This window comes from Bubalus bubalis, chromosome 2 (genome assembly GCF_019923935.1).
Source record: "Bubalus bubalis isolate 160015118507 breed Murrah chromosome 2, NDDB_SH_1, whole genome shotgun sequence".
In the NCBI taxonomy this organism is placed as follows: domain Eukaryota; kingdom Metazoa; phylum Chordata; class Mammalia; order Artiodactyla; family Bovidae; genus Bubalus; species Bubalus bubalis.
This window is the reverse complement of record NC_059158.1, coordinates 47,985,046-48,002,064: the sequence shown is the minus strand read 5'-3', so window position 1 is coordinate 48,002,064 and position 17,019 is coordinate 47,985,046. Positions and strand designations below refer to the sequence as shown.

General features: G+C 43.1%; 1 protein-coding gene across 31 annotated transcripts in view; it reads left to right on the top strand.

Moving 5' to 3' along the window:
* DST (dystonin) overlaps positions 1 to 17,019 on the top strand; it is a 513,843-nt gene that overhangs the window by 443,301 nt on the left and 53,523 nt on the right. For 30 of the 31 annotated variants that reach the window (XM_045163432.1, XM_045163439.1, XM_045163440.1 and 27 more), the window contains 3 exons: positions 9,867 to 9,986; positions 10,155 to 10,262; positions 12,120 to 12,338. In XM_045163432.1, the coding sequence (XP_045019367.1) occupies positions 9,867 to 9,986; positions 10,155 to 10,262; positions 12,120 to 12,338 (447 nt within the window). Of the gene's footprint in view, positions 1 to 9,448; positions 9,666 to 9,866; positions 9,987 to 10,154; positions 10,263 to 12,119; positions 12,339 to 17,019 lie in introns of those variants that run through there. The other variant, XR_006640256.1, reaches the window with a different exon arrangement.

Genomic DNA, 17,019 nt, shown 5'->3' with positions numbered 1-17,019 from the left:
CCTGGTTGTTCATGTGTATTTATTCTGTATGTATATGTGCATTCCTTTGAATGCCTGCACATCTGTCCAGTGAAATACCTCCAGTGAAATACCTCCAATAAAATGCACTTTTTTTGTTGTTCAGTTGCTAAGTCATGTCCAGCTCTCTGTGACCCCATGGACTGCAGCATGCCATGCTTCCCTGTCCTTCACTCCATGCTTCCCTGTCCTTCACTATCTATGAGTTTTCTCAGATTCGTGTCTATTGAGTCAGTGATGCCATGCAACCATCTCATCCTCTTTTGCCCCCTTCTCCTTTTGTTTTCAATTTTTCCCAGCCATCAGGGTCTTTTTCCAGTGAGTCAGCTCTTCACATCATGTGGCCAAACTGTTGGAGCTTCAGCTTCAGCATCAGTCCTCCCAAAGAATATTCAGGGCTGATTTCCTTAAGGGTTGACTGGTTTGATATCCTTGCAGTCCAAGGGACTCTCAAGAGTCTTCTCCAGCAGCACACTTCGAAAGTATCAGTTCTTTGGCGCTCAGCCTTAAAAATGCACTTAAGCCAATTAAAACAAAAAAGAGAAATTAGAAGAGAAATACCTTTCCAGTAATGCTGAGATGCACTGTTCAGAGCTGGTGTGTGCTGAGGTGACCTCCCTCCCACCAGAGGGATCCTGCCTCTGGTGTGTAGTGGAGTTGTAATCAGGACTTAGTCCAATCTCATTCTACTCCACTCTGGTGCCTCTTTACAGATCAGGTAGAAAGGAAAAGTCTTAAACGGTGATCCATTTTTTTCTAACCTCCCTCCATAATCTGAAGGAAGGCACTATTATTGCTACGAAGTAGAAATATGAGGATATTTCCAGAAAGGGCTGTAAGCCATGGGCATCCACGCTGAAAGGATCAAGAAATCTCTCACTCCGGGCAAGTTTAAGAACACATCCATGCCTGTCTTTCTGGTTTGACAGATTTACTTTTGCATTCAAAAGAATAGCTTCTGAACTCATGATTTCCAAGTTTAGAAAAGGCTTAATATGTCATTGAAATTATTTTATAACCTTGCCCGATTGTAAATGTTTGGAATTAGGACCAAAATACAGTTTGATACTAAAATGCTTGTTTTCTGTTTATCCAGTGTTAGTACATCCATGAAATACAAAAGGAATGGTGCAAAAAGAAAATAATTGCACTTGGACATGAGCCACATGTTTTGTAAATACTATTTTATGTTGTATAAACAAATCATCTCCCACACTTGTGTCTTCTCCGTCTGAACCATGGACATGATCTGGCCACATCCGTTTTTCTCTGTACACCTTTAGTCACATACAACTTGTTTTATTAACAGCTACTCCTTCCTGGGTCCCTCCCCCGGCATATCCCACCCATGAGTGACAGCGTGAGGGTATGGCCCTTGAAAATGACTTCGTAAATTTTACATTTATAAATTTAATGCTGTGTCCCCAAATAACCTAAATTCAGCTAGACTGAAAATAGCTGAAGGGGCTGTTTTCCAGGCAGATTTCTCATAAGATGTTTTAGTCTTTTGACATTAAAATTGTTTATATACAGACCTGCCTCCTTGATAATGTTATAAGCTACACTTTGGAATTCCGAAGCTTTAGGGAAATCTATGGTGTCGCATAGAGGCGAAAGCGACTGAGCAACTTCACTTTTCACTTTTCATGCATTGGAGAAGGAAATGCAACCCACTCCAGTGTTCTTGCCTGGAGAATCCCAGGGGCGGGGGAGCCTGGTGGGCTGCCGTCTATGGGGTCGCACAGAGTCAGGCACGACTGAAGCGCCTTAGCAGCAGCAGCAGCAGCAGCAGTGAAGTTGTGAATGGTCAGGTCGCCATCTCAGGTTATATTCATCTACGTGGAAGACGCCAGGGAAATGTGGCAAAGGGCTGAGGTCTAAAGAGAAGTGGGAAGAGAGTGTCCAGATACCTTCTCATTAGCATGTACTTCGTATCCACCCAGTACACTCAAAATACTTCTGATGTTACATGGTTAGGTTTTTCATGTTAATTCTGTTATATTACATAGCAGTTTTGAAAAGATCTGTCATTGAGTTTTGAGAACATAGTGTCAAGAGCCTTACATAAATTTGAGTGACGTGTATTATTCTTTTGGAAGTAATACAACAGCCTCAATTACGGGTGAATGCAGTGAGCATGGTGTCCATTTGTTGCGACCGGTAAATAAGCCCCTGAATCTGACTCAGTAAATTTACAATCATCAATATTCTGAAGAGGATTTTTTAGTTGGGCCCATTCATAAGTTTTAGGAAAAATCTGAGTAGAATAAGGCAGCTTCTTAAGTAGTAATAATGATCTTTATATAAAAGCAAAACAGCTGCCTCCTTCTCACCAAGGCCTGCCATTATCTGAGTTAGAAACTGTAGGTATTTCAGCATGTTAAACCCACACAACGCAACGTATCTTTGTTGCTTTCTTTCTCTTTCTGCTCATTGAATTAAATGAGCCACTTGGAAACGGGGAAATGCACTTTTGCTTCAGAGATGTAGACTTTACCGCCTGAGTTCCGCTCACTGTGATTATTTAAACTCCGGAATGTTTGTGTTCACTTCACTAGCCGCTTATAAATGTACAGTTATCAGAAGGTGCTGAGGTGTGTATCTCACAGGGTCTGGGTATCCCAGGCACTCTCTGGCAGTTCTGTTTGCCTGGCTTGTTTTATTGGGCCATCATAAGCCCCCCAGTATAAAGGCGTATGGGTACAATTAAACAGCTCACTGGGTCATTAGGGATCCGCCTGGGAGAAAAATAACACCTGTTAATTTCTTTTAAAGAACTAGAAGGAAGCCTCCCCCACGGAAGTGAGGTTTGTTTAGACCTTCCAGGTGTTGGGTAGGAAAATATGGGCTGGGCCATGAATAATGGGAAGGAGAATGGGAGGAAATGCTAATGGAAGGAAAGCGCTAAGACCCTCTCGGAGTACAAGGGTGTCCTGAAGGTTAAGATCTGCTTACCGCTTAAGTCTTTCTTAAACCTCTGCTTCCGCTCAAGTGAAACTTTCTGGAGAAATCCAAAAACAATTTGTCAGAGATGGGAGAGACACTTAAATAGTAAGCAAAAACTCACCGCTTAATGACTGTTGTGGTATCTGAACCAATTCTGGTGAAATCCCATGAATAATGTGAGTTCTTAAGCCGAGGCCGTCCACAGGCACAGGGGCGTACCAGGGCGACTGCTATGCGGACTCGGGTCAGACCACAGTCGTGCGAATCTCAGACCCGCAGTTACAAGCCGGGTAACCTCTGGTGAGTCAGTCCGCCTCTCTCTGCCTTGGCTTTCTCAGCTGCAAATGAGATTAGTGGTGGTACCCACTGGATTTAGTTGCTGTCAGGATACAAGGAGGGAGTCTTGAATGTTCAAGCATTTAGAACAGTGTGTTCACTAGAATGTTGGTCGTTACTGTTTTACAGAGTGTTTTTCAGGAACATTTAGAGAGTAACCAATTAAAATGTCTTTACCAACTTGTAGGAAGTTTCTAAAATACTAGTTCAACTAGGAATTAGTGTAGTTGGGGTTGATGGTTGGACTCCACAGATGATGTCTATTAGACTGTTTCCCAGAATGCAGTTAAGGATGCTGACATTCTCGACAGTTCATTTGAAGTCTTTTTTTTTTTTTTTTTTTTTGCTACTTACATGGGCAGTAAGCAAATTTATTAAAATTGGGTGTAGGGAGCTTTCTGCCATGTTATTCAACAAGTAAAATAAGCCACACATATGGTCTGTTAAGGAATTCTCACATTAAGTAGTTATTTGAAAGAGTCCCAGATCTAAATAAAATGCCTTGCTTGACTGTAAATTGCTTCATGTAGACCCTGCGGCTATCCCTTTTGTTGTTGGATAATAAATATTTTCTAACCTAATTAAAAAAATTCAACAGACAGAAGGGAAATTTCTGCTTGAAGTCTTGTTTTCTTTTAGCAGAGCAAATATTTGCCTTGGTTAAAGAAACAGTGTTTGAGTTTCAGTTTTCCATTTTGGCAACTTGGGTATCATCACACTGTTTTACATTGGATGCTTTTTTTTTTTCCTTAGGAAAGGGAGACTTAGTATTAAACTAATATTAACACTAGCAGTCTGACTTTCTTTATGAGGACTGTCATATAAATACTAAAAATAGCCTGAACACAAGCAAAATGGTTGGGGTATCACTTTTTTTTTTCAAGGACTAGTAGGAGAATTATTTATTTTGCAGCACTGGCACTCAGGTGGAAAGGCCTGACTGTTTTTCTCAGTTATGTGCCAGCCGCACCACACAGTAGAGCTGTGCCCAGGAGTTTCATCATGTGCAGTTTCAAAGCCAATGATCCGGACTCTTCCACTTGTCTCGTGATGATTTCCTCTTCCACATCTGAAGCTGCTGAGTTAGTTGATGAAACTTTATTTTCCTCTTCACATAGATCTACAATTGCTAATGAGTAGTTCCAGTTGAAACTAAGTCATGTCGTAACAATTATTGAACCAGATGAATTCAGATAGAACTTTTCAGATGCCTTATCAAGATTCCCTCTGGAGTCCGCATTGTTCTGGCTTGTCCCCATAGCAGCAAAAGTGATGAATTAGTGAGCAGAACACTTAACCAGTACCACTACGTGCAGATTACAAGGCGGCTTCAAAAAAACAATGCATGATGTTATGGGAAACTTAGAAAGGAGAAAGGCTTCTGTTTGAGTATATAAATGTGCAGAGTCATTTTAGAAGTACAGTAAGTCCCCTGCATACAGACAACCCACATGCAAACGAGTTCCATTCCAAGAGCTCTTTCTTCAGTCCCAATTTGTTCGTAAATCCAACAAAGTTAGCCTACGTACCCAATTGGCAGTGTAGTACTGCAATAGGTTTATAATACTTTTCACATAAATAATACCTAAAAAACACACAATAAGAAAACGTTTTTGATCTTACAGTACAGTGCTTTGAAAAGTATAGTGGTGGTGGAGGTGGTGGTTTAGTCACTAAGTCGTGTCCGACTCTTGTGACCCCATGGACTGTAGCCTGCCAGGCTCCTCTGCCCCTGGGATTCTCCAGGCAAGAGTACTGGAGTGGGTTGCCGTTTGCCTCTCCAGCAAAGTATAGCAGCACAGTACAGTAGCTGGCGTACAGGGGCTGGCCTCAAGTGAAGAGGCAAGAAGCGTTACTCCCTAGAGGAGGGAGAGGAGGCGGGAGATGGTGGAGCTGAAGGATCGTCCCCGCAGGAGACGGAGGGCACGCTGCAGTTTCTCTCATGCCTCACGTTGATGGAGCAGGTCCTGGTTCCTTGTTGGAACCAGAAGCGCATTTGCACCTTTGAAAGTTTACACCTTGAAGGTGGCTGTGGAGAGACTTACTTTAATTGCCCTTGTGGGGGAGCTCACCCAGTCTGAGCACTCAAGTTCTGTGTATCTCTGTCTGGAACTACTTGGCCTGTCAGTGATCCTGTCAGACGTGTGACACTTGGCAGGGCGCCCGTGGGCCATGTGTCTCAGCCTCCTGTGTGACGGTGTGACTGCTGCCCATATGCCAGAGGAGCCTCAGAGCGGCCTCACTTTGCATCCTTTTCCATTAGATGTTGGTTTAGATTCAGATTTTGTTCAGGCAGCATTTCTAGAGATTGTTAAGTAAAGGTCTGTTAAACCATATCTTCCCTTTCATATCCTTATGCTGTCAATATTTAAAGGTAAATGTCAAAAAATATTGCTGTTGTTTGGTTGCTAAATCATGTCTGACTCTGCGACCCCGTGGACTGCAGCACACCAGGCTTCTCTGTCCTTCCATCTCCTGGAGCTTGCTCAAACTCATGTCCATTGAGTCAGTGATGCCATCCAACCATCTCATCCTCTGTCCTCCCCTTCTCCTGCCTTCAGTCTTTCTCAGCATCAGGGTCTTTGCCAATGAGTCGGCTCTTCACATCAAATGGCCAAAGTAGTGGAGCTTCAGCATCAGCCCTTCCAATGAATATTCAGGACCAATTTCCTTTAGGATTGACTGGTTTGATCTCCTTGTAGACCAACGACTCTGAAGAGTCTTCTCCAGCACCACGATTATAAAGCATCAGTTCTTCAGCGCTCAGCCTTCTTTATGGTCCAGCTGTCACATCTGTACGTGGCCACTGGAAAAACCATAGCTTTGACTATATGGACCTTTGTCAGCAAAGTAATGTCTCAGATTTTTAATACACTGACTAGGTTTGTCATAGCTTTTATTCCATCGAGCAAATGTATTTTCTGGTTTGGTCCCATATTTTAATGATTATCTAATTTTTTTTCTATCTAAACTTGTTGACTCAAAGAAATTAACTTTCAAATCGCTTCAGTATTTATTTACTCATTCATGACCTGGCAAGGTGAAAACAAGTGGGTACATGATAGGTAGAAAAAAATATTGATAAATAACAATTCAGTAATAATAAGGCTTTTTGACCTATCTCATGGTGACTCTTTATTTGTGAGATTGGAGCCATGGCAGTGACTCATTCGGTACTGTCTTATTTGCATCAGCTGATACTGGCGGGTAATTATATGCCCTATGTTGATGAGGGGAAGGCCAGACTCTGCTTGTGGGAACAGGAATCAGTACATCCAGGACAACTTGGGAGCATAGATCGAAAAGAGAAGATGCGCACAGGACTTGCCAGTGAGAGGTTACCCACAGAGAGGTTTTTTTTGTTTTTTTTTAATTAACTTTGTTTTAAGATCTTTGTAGAGTCACATGCAGTTGTAAGATGTAATGTAGAGTCCACCTTGTAGTGTTTCTTCAGTTTCCCCAATGGGAGACCATCTTGCAAAATTACCGTCCAGTGTCACAAGCAGGAAATTGACGCAGAACGTTTCCATCAGGACGCAGGACATGTCCATCACGGAGACCCTCACGCCGCCCCGTTAAAGCTGCATTTGCCCCTCCTGTCTCTGCCTCCCCCTCAATCCTAGCCAAAATCTGGCCTCCATTTCTACAATTTTATTTCTTTAAGAATGTTTGTGTACCTTTCAGCCACAAAGTATCCCCCATCTCTTCTCCACAGTGACTTGAATTTTAGATCTTTTATTACGGTTCCTTCCTCAGGCCCTGGGCTCTGTTCGTGTTCTCCAGTCTGTTCTCTGTCATTCGGGTTGGGTAACTTCTGTCATTCTGTCTTCCATTTCTTTTTTTTTTTTTTTTTCAGTTTGATTTTTTTTTTATTTTTTTAATTTTATTTTATTTTTAAACTTTACATAATTGTATTAGTTTTGCCAAATATCAAAATGAATCTGCCTCTGTCTTCCATTTCGATGACTCTTTCCTCTATTGTGTTCCTTGGTCTCATCCTCTGAGCTTTTACTGTAGTTGTTATATTTTAAGTTCTAAAATCTCCATTTGGTTCTTCTCGGTGTATTCTGTGTCTTACGGATTTTACCTTTTGTTGCCGAGGCCTTCTGATTTTCCCCTCATTTCCACTGCCTGTGAGATCGCTCCTAGTGTGTCTATCACGGCCGCTCTAAGGTCTGTCAGATGCTTCTGAGGTCATCTGGGGACCAGCCTCTGCTCGTGATCTTCAGTTCTGTCTTGGTTCCTCGTGGTTCTTGGTGCCCTGTGTCTTGGGCCTCAGATCGGCCTTCTCCTTTGGTGGGCGATCCCCAGCACCACTGTGGCTGAGATGGCGGGGGTGCCGCCCGGAGGAAGGAGAAGTCCGTGGACCCCGGGGAACTTGTGTGACCCCTAAGCTGGGGGCACCCCTCATTGCTTGGTGGGGCTGGGAGCTCCCCGGCACCGTGGGCAAGGGGCCACCTCCCCACTGAGTGCTGTGCAGATCCTGACTGTGACAGGCCTCCCCTGACACCCCCGAGGAGAGGAGGAGAGCCCGCCTGAGCTTCCAGGGCAGCAAGTCCAGGCTCCCCATGGGACTGCCCAGCGCTCCCCACTGACCCGGGGGCAGAGGCCTGTGCTCGCCCGGGAAGTGAGAGGGCCTGCCCCCTGCTGGGCTAACGTCATCCTGGCAGGGGTGCCGGGCCCAGCCCAGGGGGTGTTCAGCCCTTGTTGGCAGGAGGGTAGGGAGCCCAGGGCTTTGTTCTCTGGTGTTTGGTTGGAGCAGAACGCTTATTGTCTAGATGCTTTCTGTCTTGCAAGGCTTCCCCTTTCCTGCACCTTTGACTAGAGAGAGGCTTTCCTGGGGGCCTTGTCTGGCCTCTGGGTGCTTCTGGGGGGCAGTTTCTCCAGCATCCCGTCCAGGGTATGGGAGCAAAAGAAAACCAGGGGACTGGCCTCTGTGGTGTTCCTGGGGTCCAAGACTCGTAGCAGTTCTGCTTTCCTCTCTCCCGGATCCTCCTCGTGTGTGTTCTATATGATGTCCGGGCTCTGAGATGCATCAGTTCTTGGGTGAAAAGTATGTCTTCTCCACCCTCCTGTGAATCTACAGAGTGTTGCTTTGTGTCTTAAGAGCATGAGTTATCTTCTGGTTTAGTTTCTTACCTCCACCATTACCCCCCTCCACTTATTATCCCCCGACCCCAAACTGGGTTTCCAGGTGCTCTTGAAAAATTAGGGGCTTCCCTGGTGACTCAGATGGTAGAATCTGCCTGCAATGCAGGAGACCTGGGTTCATCTCCTGGAGAAGGAAATGGCAACCCACTCCAGTACTCTGACCTGGAGAATTCCATGGACAGGGGAACCTGGCGGAAGTCCATGGGGTTACAAAGAGTCGGACATGACTGAGCTACTGACACCTGAAAAATTGGAGGTTCTGGCAGTACTGGACTTGAAAATCACAATATCCCTCTCTTTCACCCTTTCTGCCGAGGTGCTAATTACCATTTATAGTCTGCACTGTGTTGACTGGTATTGCTTGCCTGCTGTATTTGTTCATGATAACTGGAAGGCATGGGGTGTGTCTGGTACAAGGTATAGAAAGTGTTCACACTCTTTGATTTAGAAGTCACCTTCTAGGAATCAACTCTAAGGGACTACTTAGAGATGCCAACGGAAATTTATTTACATTTATTTACAAAGATATCCATTACAGCGTTGTTTGTGTAACATCAGACAAATGCAGAGAACCTAAGTGAAAATATCCCAGGATGCTGGGATATAGTGATGGTATTTTAAAAATCACACTTTTGACATGGGAAAGGTTCACCATAAATGAAAAAGAATGAGACTGTTTATACGGTATTATCCCAGCACTTTCTATTTTTTAACTTCTGAAAGAAAATTCACTGAAATAACGATAGTATTAGCTTCAGCTTTTAATTTTCTTCCATGTATTTTTCTGTACTTTGCAGATTTAGACCATAAATTATTGTGTGATCAGGAAAAGAAAAATCTCTTAAAATATTTAAGAAGGCTTTTGAAAATGTATTCTGCTGTTATTAAATGAGAGGCAAAATATAATGCATGAGACATTTGGGGTATACTCTGCATAGATGGAAAGATATTTTCCACAGCAGTAAATAAATGGGACTATGTCATTCTTTTTTGCTAGGAATTGCGGACTTTGATAGCAGAATGTTACCTGCGTATCACATTAAAGTGATACAATGAAGGATGAAGTGATGTAAAGATGGTGCCTAACCGCTCTTATAGCTGCTTAATTTGTATAGTATTGTAAAGAAAATCCTTATATCACCACCTGGGAGAAGGCAGCAGTGTGAGCGATCCTCAAATCATTACCATGTTATGGATTCAGCACATTTTAAGAGGTTGTGTTTAATTTCTCTGTGGAAACTTCTCCTTTCTCTTTATAACATGAGTCACTCTCATGGATCATTTCCGGTTGCCATGAGGAGACAGGCCCAGATTTTCCATTTATGTGATAAGGATATTTGAAAGACATGTAGATAGATATTTCTCTGGCACCAGTTACAGGAACTTGCTGACCTGATTATTTATCTTTTGTTTAGTTTGACCAAGCGGCCGATGCTGAGTTAGCCTGGATTAATGAAACAGAGAAGAAATTGACGTCTCTGGGTGACATCAGGCTTGAGCAAGACCAGACCTCCGCTCAGCTGCAGGTTCAAAAGGTGAAGACACACGTTTCCAGTCACATCTATGTGGTTTGTCAGCATGCTCCGAGGAGATGCACTTGCATGATTGAGTGTAGCTTAGTCGTTTTAACTGCTTTGCCTTAGTGTTTTTGTTTTAATCATATGCTCTCTTTAAAAAAAAAATCTTTATTTTGGTAAATACAGACATTCACCATGGAGATTTTGCGACACAAGGACATTATTGATGAGCTTGTTAAATCTGGACATAAAATCATGAGCACGTGCAGCGAAGAGGAAAAGCAGCCTATGAAGGTACAATCTCGTCCATGTGACTAGTGTGAGACCCGTAAGCAGACAGTGTGTGTGGGGCTTTCACTCGGAGAAAAGCTCTTTTCCTTTATCCACAGCTGCTGTTTAAACAGCTAAATCATTAGTTTTAAATAAAACATTTTTCAAGCTTACAGAATAACAGTGAAAAGAATACTCCTTAAGGGAATCACCCTGGGGATAATCTTTTTTAATAGACAGAAAAGCTATTAATGTTTGAATCCTTGAGTAACTGGGACCCATTAAGCATCCAATTAATGTTTGCTGTATTATCATTGCTATTATCAGAGTAAATTGTTATTCTATACGTCAACTGTTGTTTATAGGTTTCAGGAACATTGGGGTTCTCTGGAGTCGAAACAAAACCTGAAATACGTAGTTCTCTCTAGCTTAAACCCATTCTGTATAAAGTTACAGTAATCCATATAGAAAAAAAGGAGTGGAGTCATTAAGGAAGTATTCGGTTTATGTAGTTTTAATGATCTTTACATTGGTGGGAAAGCAGCCTCAAATAAAAATGTTTAGTTCAATTCATATTCAGACCTCTGAGCAGCATAAAGAAATTAATGCTTCTCATAGGAAAATAGCCCATGGCAGAAAAACATACTTGTTATACAAATGTCTATGCCTAAGATCCCATTGAAAAGATGGTGCATTGCTTTTAAGGTATACCATAGGCAAGTAATAGAATGCACAGTGTGTGTTGATATTTTTTGTCTTTTATTTAAATACTCCACAGTGGCACTTGCTTTTAATATAATCTTTATTATTTTTGAAAAAAATCTTATGTGAAAAATATAGATGATCATGAAAGAATCTCTGTGTTATTCTGTGGTTTATTAGGTTATGGTTGTGCTCTGTCTTTTGCTATTGGATTATAGTGAATTTATACCATAATCAAGATCACTGTGACCACCCGATCAAATCAGTGTACAGCATAATGTTCTACTTTGCTTCTCAATCTATGTAATTAATTTTCCTGACTAGGAGTTCCTTTTAGAATTTCATTTTTGAAAAACAGTCCTTGTATTTTAACAGAAAGTAGTGTCCGTGTTGGACTCGTCAGGTAGCTCAGTGTTAAAGAATCCACCTGCCAGTGCAGGAGACTTGGGTTTGACCCTTGGGTCAGATAGATCCCCTGGAGGAGGAAACGGCAACCCACTCCAGTATTCTTGTCTGGAACATCCCGTGGACAGTGAAGCCTGGCAGGCTACAGCCCATGGGGTCACAAGAGTCAGACGTGACTGAGCGACTGAGCATGGACTCGCCGTCCGTGTTGCCAGACCCTTCTCTCACATAGAAGACCTGGAAGAAATTGTGTTTGGGTAGCTCAGTCTCTTAGTCAGAACAACTTGAGGCTTTTTATTTATTTGGGGGGTGGTTTGTTACCTAATATTTTTTGAGAAGTCCTCCATATTATCAAGCCCCCTGATTTTTGATGACTGCATAGAAATTCATGAGTATAGGAACATATACTCGTTTTTTACCGTAATCTCCAGTTGGTGTACTTTTAAAACTTTTAACACATTTTTGCTATTTTATACATGAATTTTTTTTTTATTGTAGTAAAAGCATAGCATTTGCATATAGCATTTTCAGCCTTGAAAAGGAGGGACTTCCTGCCTTATGCAACAACATAGGAAGGCCTGCCTTTCTTTTAAGATGAGCTTCTCTATATAGACACTAACTAGCCGCTGTTGATCAGTCATTTACCATGCATTTATTCATTGAGTGCTTACACTGTTCCAGGTAAAATAGTGCTGAACAAGCACTCGGGAGTGTATGTATGTGTTCCTTGGTCTGCCTGACTGGATAAACACATTTTGTCATCTGATTTTCTAGAAAAAACTGGACACGGTGCTGAAGAACTATGACACCATCTGTCAGGTAAACTCGGAGAGGTACCTGCAGCTGGAGCGGGCGCAGTCCCTGGTAAGCCAGTTCTGGGAGACGTACGAGGAGCTCTGGCCGTGGCTGACGGACACGCAGAGGGCCATCGCTCAGCTGCCCGCCCCTGCCCTGGAGTACGAGACCCTGAGGCAGCAGCAGGAGGAGCACCGGGTGAGCTCAGGCCCCAGGCGGACGCGGGGGCCCCGGGGAAGGAACCCCAGCTGTCGGGGGGCTTCTGGTTCAGACGCCTTTGAGGTGGCGAAGTGTCCGCCGTGCAGGGTCCGGTTCGCACGGTCTACTCACCTCTGAGCTCCCAGCGTTCCCGGTCTGCGGCGGGAAGACTCATGCGGGCAGACACCCGGTGCGTCATCGTGACGCCGTCACAGCTCTTAGCACAGGAGTGGTGGCTCAGTGACAAGAACCCCCCTGCCAGGGCGGGAGACGCGAGAGGCGCGGGCGCAGTGCTCGGGTCAGGAAGGCCCCGGAAGTCAGCCTGCCAGGGCGGGAGACGCGAGAGGCGCGGGCGCAGTGCTCGGGTCAGGAAGGCCCTGGAAGTAAGAGATGGCAACCCGCTCCAGTATTCCTGCCTGGAAAACGCCATGGACTGAGGAGCCTGGCGGGCTGCAGTCCATGAATGAGGTCACAAAGAGTTGGACACAGCTGAGCGTGCATGCTCTACGCCATACCAGTACATGCAGTGCACACTGAGTGTGCAAGGAGACCCTCTCTCAAAGCGTCAGGGAAGTAAGCTTTCGAGTCCTTTCAGTTGATCAGGTCGAAGTGCTTTCAGTGTCCCCTAATTTGACTAAGTTTTATACTTCATACTGGTGGGAGCCATCTGAATGAATGTAAGCAGAAGACATATGTGGAAGCAGCCTCACACAGACAAGGCTGTTGAGCTTAGAGAAAATAGACGCTGTAACAAATGTGTCAACGTTGTCATGAAATTCTATGAAAAGGAAAAAACTGCTGAAGTTTAAAGACCAGTTGTCCCCCTCTTTTTTTTAACCTTTTGTATATAGAAATCTTTTGAAGTTCTCTGCTTCTATAAGTTTACATGAGCAAATGAGAGACTATTTTTCTATCTACAAATAAATCCTATTTTAGACATATAAAAAGGCATCATGAAGCCCTCGTTTCTGCCGTCACAGAAATGTTGATTAGCTTAACATTTTGTGAGGGTTTGAGTGAGAAGATTCAAGACTGTTGGAAGAAAGTCTAGAATTCTTATTACTTATGATCTTGTGAACCTTAGTTGCTCTCCTAGATCTGTATAAGATGTACTCCAAAACTACTACTACTATTCCAAGTCATTGAGTGTGTGCACATGTATAAAGTTTAACTCGCTATATTACATCATCATTTCAAGTAACGTGCTTATTAGTCTTATTGTTTACTCTTTAAATGTATTGGCATTGGAAAGGATCTTTTAAGGATTTGTTTAGAAGAGCTTTAGAGGACACTTTAGTGTGCAAAATGGAAACTTTATGGCATTCTATCTAAATTGTTCAGTGGGAGAAAGACTTACAAACTACGTATAATTAATTTTAGTAGAAAGGTTATATTTGGCAGAAATCCTCATGCCTAGCCACAGAATGATTTTTAAGAGAAAATATTTCAAAAAAATATATTTCATGGATCTCTTCTACTCTGAGGTGAGATTCGAGTAGCTGTTTTTCAGCATAACATCAAATAGGTCGAAAAGAATCGTTACTGAATGGAAAATTTTAAAATTGAGTTAATTTTCCTTTTTAGCATAATCTTTCAGTTCTCAAAACAAATATAAGATTTGTATGGAGAAAGAGGATTTCAAAACTTTGTAGCCAAATCTTCAAATTGTTCAAACTAAATTATTCAGAATATTTGCAGCATTCTTCTGCAACTTCATAGTGTCCACTTCACTGTCCTGGGGAACATCTTTTCATTCATTCTAGCCAGGAATGAAAAATGGCCCTGAGAGCCACGTTATAAATAAGCGGTAGTTACCTTGAAGTCACATTAAGTATCTCCCGCGTGAGTGGGCTCTGAGGATGGTTGCCAAGAATCATTTTGTTATGTATAAAGCAAAAGACCTCTCCTGCCAAGCCTTTTCTCCACACACACACATACCAAGCAGCTGTCCTGTGGCTGTTTGCTTGTCTGTCATGGAGTAGTCTTCAGAAGGCTCATCTGACAACTTCTCGGGAAAGATGTTTGCTACACAGGTGGGGCTTCCCTGATAGCTCTGTTGGTAAAGAATCCACCTGCAAGGCAGGAGACCCTGGTTCAATTCTTGGGTTGGAAAGATCCACTGGAGAAGGGATAGGCTACCTATTGCGGTGTTCTTGGGCTTCCCTTGGGATCAGCTGGTAAAGAATCCGCCTGCAATGTGGGAGACCTGAATTCCATCCCTGGGTTGGGAAGATCCCCTGGACAAGGGAAAGGTTACCCACTCCAGTATTCTGGCCTGGAGAATTCCATAGACTGTATAGTCCATGGGGTCAGTTGCATAGAATCGGACATGACTGAGCAACTTGCACCGCACAGGTGACAGCCACTTAGAGTCCAGGCTACTCAAGAGCTCTCAGCAGAGATCCCTCACTTTACTGAGAGTCCCTTGATACTCACAGTATGAACTGCTTTTTCAAACATGCCCGCTGGGATGTTGAAGCCAGAACTTGGGTGACATGTTTCTTCTCCATGAGATTGTATAGTAGCCGATCTTACCATCATCACCTCCATTCTGTAAAACAGGATGAATTTTTCAAATAATGTAGAACAAAATGAGGAAATCGCTGCCTGAACTGCCCAGGGGCTGTGCCTAGCACGTTAGACTGATTAGACCTTCCTTCTTTTTTTTATTTTTAAAGCTGAATTTTTTCTTATTTTGCTCTTTTCCAAAAGAATTTTGAGACCACCTTCAGAAAAACTTCAAAAAATAGAGATATTGCACTGGGGTTTATTCATTTTGTACTGAACCGTTTTCTCAACCACTTCATAAAGAATTTGCATGACTGATTTTAGTAGCCACTTTTTAAAAAATTATTTATTTTTAATTGAAGGATAGTTGCTTTACAATATTGTGTTGGTTTCTGCCATACATCAGCATGAATCAGCCGTAGATATACACATGTCCCCTCCCTCTGAAGCCTCTCTTTCACCTCCCACTCCGTCCCATTCCTCGAAGTTGTCACAGAGCCCCAAGTTGAGTTCCTTGAGTCATATGGCAAATTCCCACTGGCTGGCTGTTTACATGTGATAGTGTATACGTTTCCATGCCACTCTCTCCATTCGTCCCACTCTCTCCTTCCCCCAAACCCCCTGTGTCTGTAAGTCTGTTCTCTAGGTCTGCTTCTTCACTCCTGCCCTGCAAATAGGTTCATCAGTACCATCTTTCTAGATTCCATCAGTTCAGTTTAGTTCAGTTGCTCAGTCGTGTCCAACTCTTTGCCACCCCATGAATCACAGCACGCCAGGCCTCCCTGTCCATCACCAACTCCCGGAGTTCACCCAGACTCAATGTCCATCAAGTCAATGATGCCGTCCAGCCATCTCATCCTCTGTCATCCCCTTCTCCTCCTGCCCCCAATCCCTCCCAGCATCAGAGTCTTTTCCAATGAGTCAACTCTTCTCATGAGGTGGCCAAAGTACTCTAGTTTCAGATTTAGCATATATATGCGTTAATATGCGATATTTGTTTTTCTCTTTCTGACTTACTTCACTGTGTATAATAGACTCTGGGTTCATCCACCTCATTAGCACTGACTCAAATGCACTCCTTAGTGGCCACTTTTAAAATAAAAGTCCATGCGTGTGGCCGTCCTGGTGATTCTGCTCAATGAATAATGGAAATTAAAATATTTGCAGAGAAAGATGGTTTTCCTCTAGACTGTCTTTCCTGAGTGTAATTTCTCTCAGAGGAGCTTTCATCAGGGGCTGGATAGCAGCGTGGAGGCACACCTTCTGGCGAGGATGAGAAGCTGCTGGTTGGGGAAACTCAGGAATAACGGGGAGAAACGGGGCACCTCGGTGCCGCAGGAGGCCAGCCCTGGAGAAGGCTGTGGGCAGTCACAGGAGGCCCTGGACTCTGGAGAGAGTCACGATCCCTAGTGGAGCCATCTCCCGAGGAGGAATGGGGCTCCACCTGCATTCCACCCCCCTCATTAGTATCGCTACCGTTATATTTCTTGATTAGATGATATTATGCAGAATACTCATATGTCACATGTTTTCTCTTAAGTACACCTTACAGTTAATACTCGGTATACAGCTGTGTTTTTGATAGATGGGTTGATTACCCTTGCAGCCATGAACATTTAAAAATAAGTGCCAATAGATTTGTTTATATAGGTGAATATCACACAGATCACATATCTACATAGAATAGACTCACAGATACATAATGTAATATATATGGACACTTTTTTGTTGGTTTGCATACAGTATAATGACAATGCCTTGTGCATTGTATTATGTATAATATATATATAATATATATATGCCATATATCCATTCTATTCCATATAATATAATGAAAGTGCCTCACTTATCTGTCATATTTTCTCTCAGCATCATGTCCACCTTCTACTGAGCTTCTTTTCCCTTCTTCTTCTCCCTCCCTCTCCCTTCCATCCTAACTTCTAAATAATTTTCATATGTATCACCAATGTGCAGAAAGGAATACTGAGAATTACAGCTTGGTCTCTGTGGGTTGGGGCATAGTGAGTTCATAATCCTTTCATGTAATAGGACTCTCGGCTAATGCTCTTGTTAGAACATACTGCTCTTAGTAGAAAAGTCGTAATGAGTTGGGAGTAGGTGCTTCACTCATCTAGAGTTTCGCATGTGCCCTGAGAGGGACTTGACACGACCA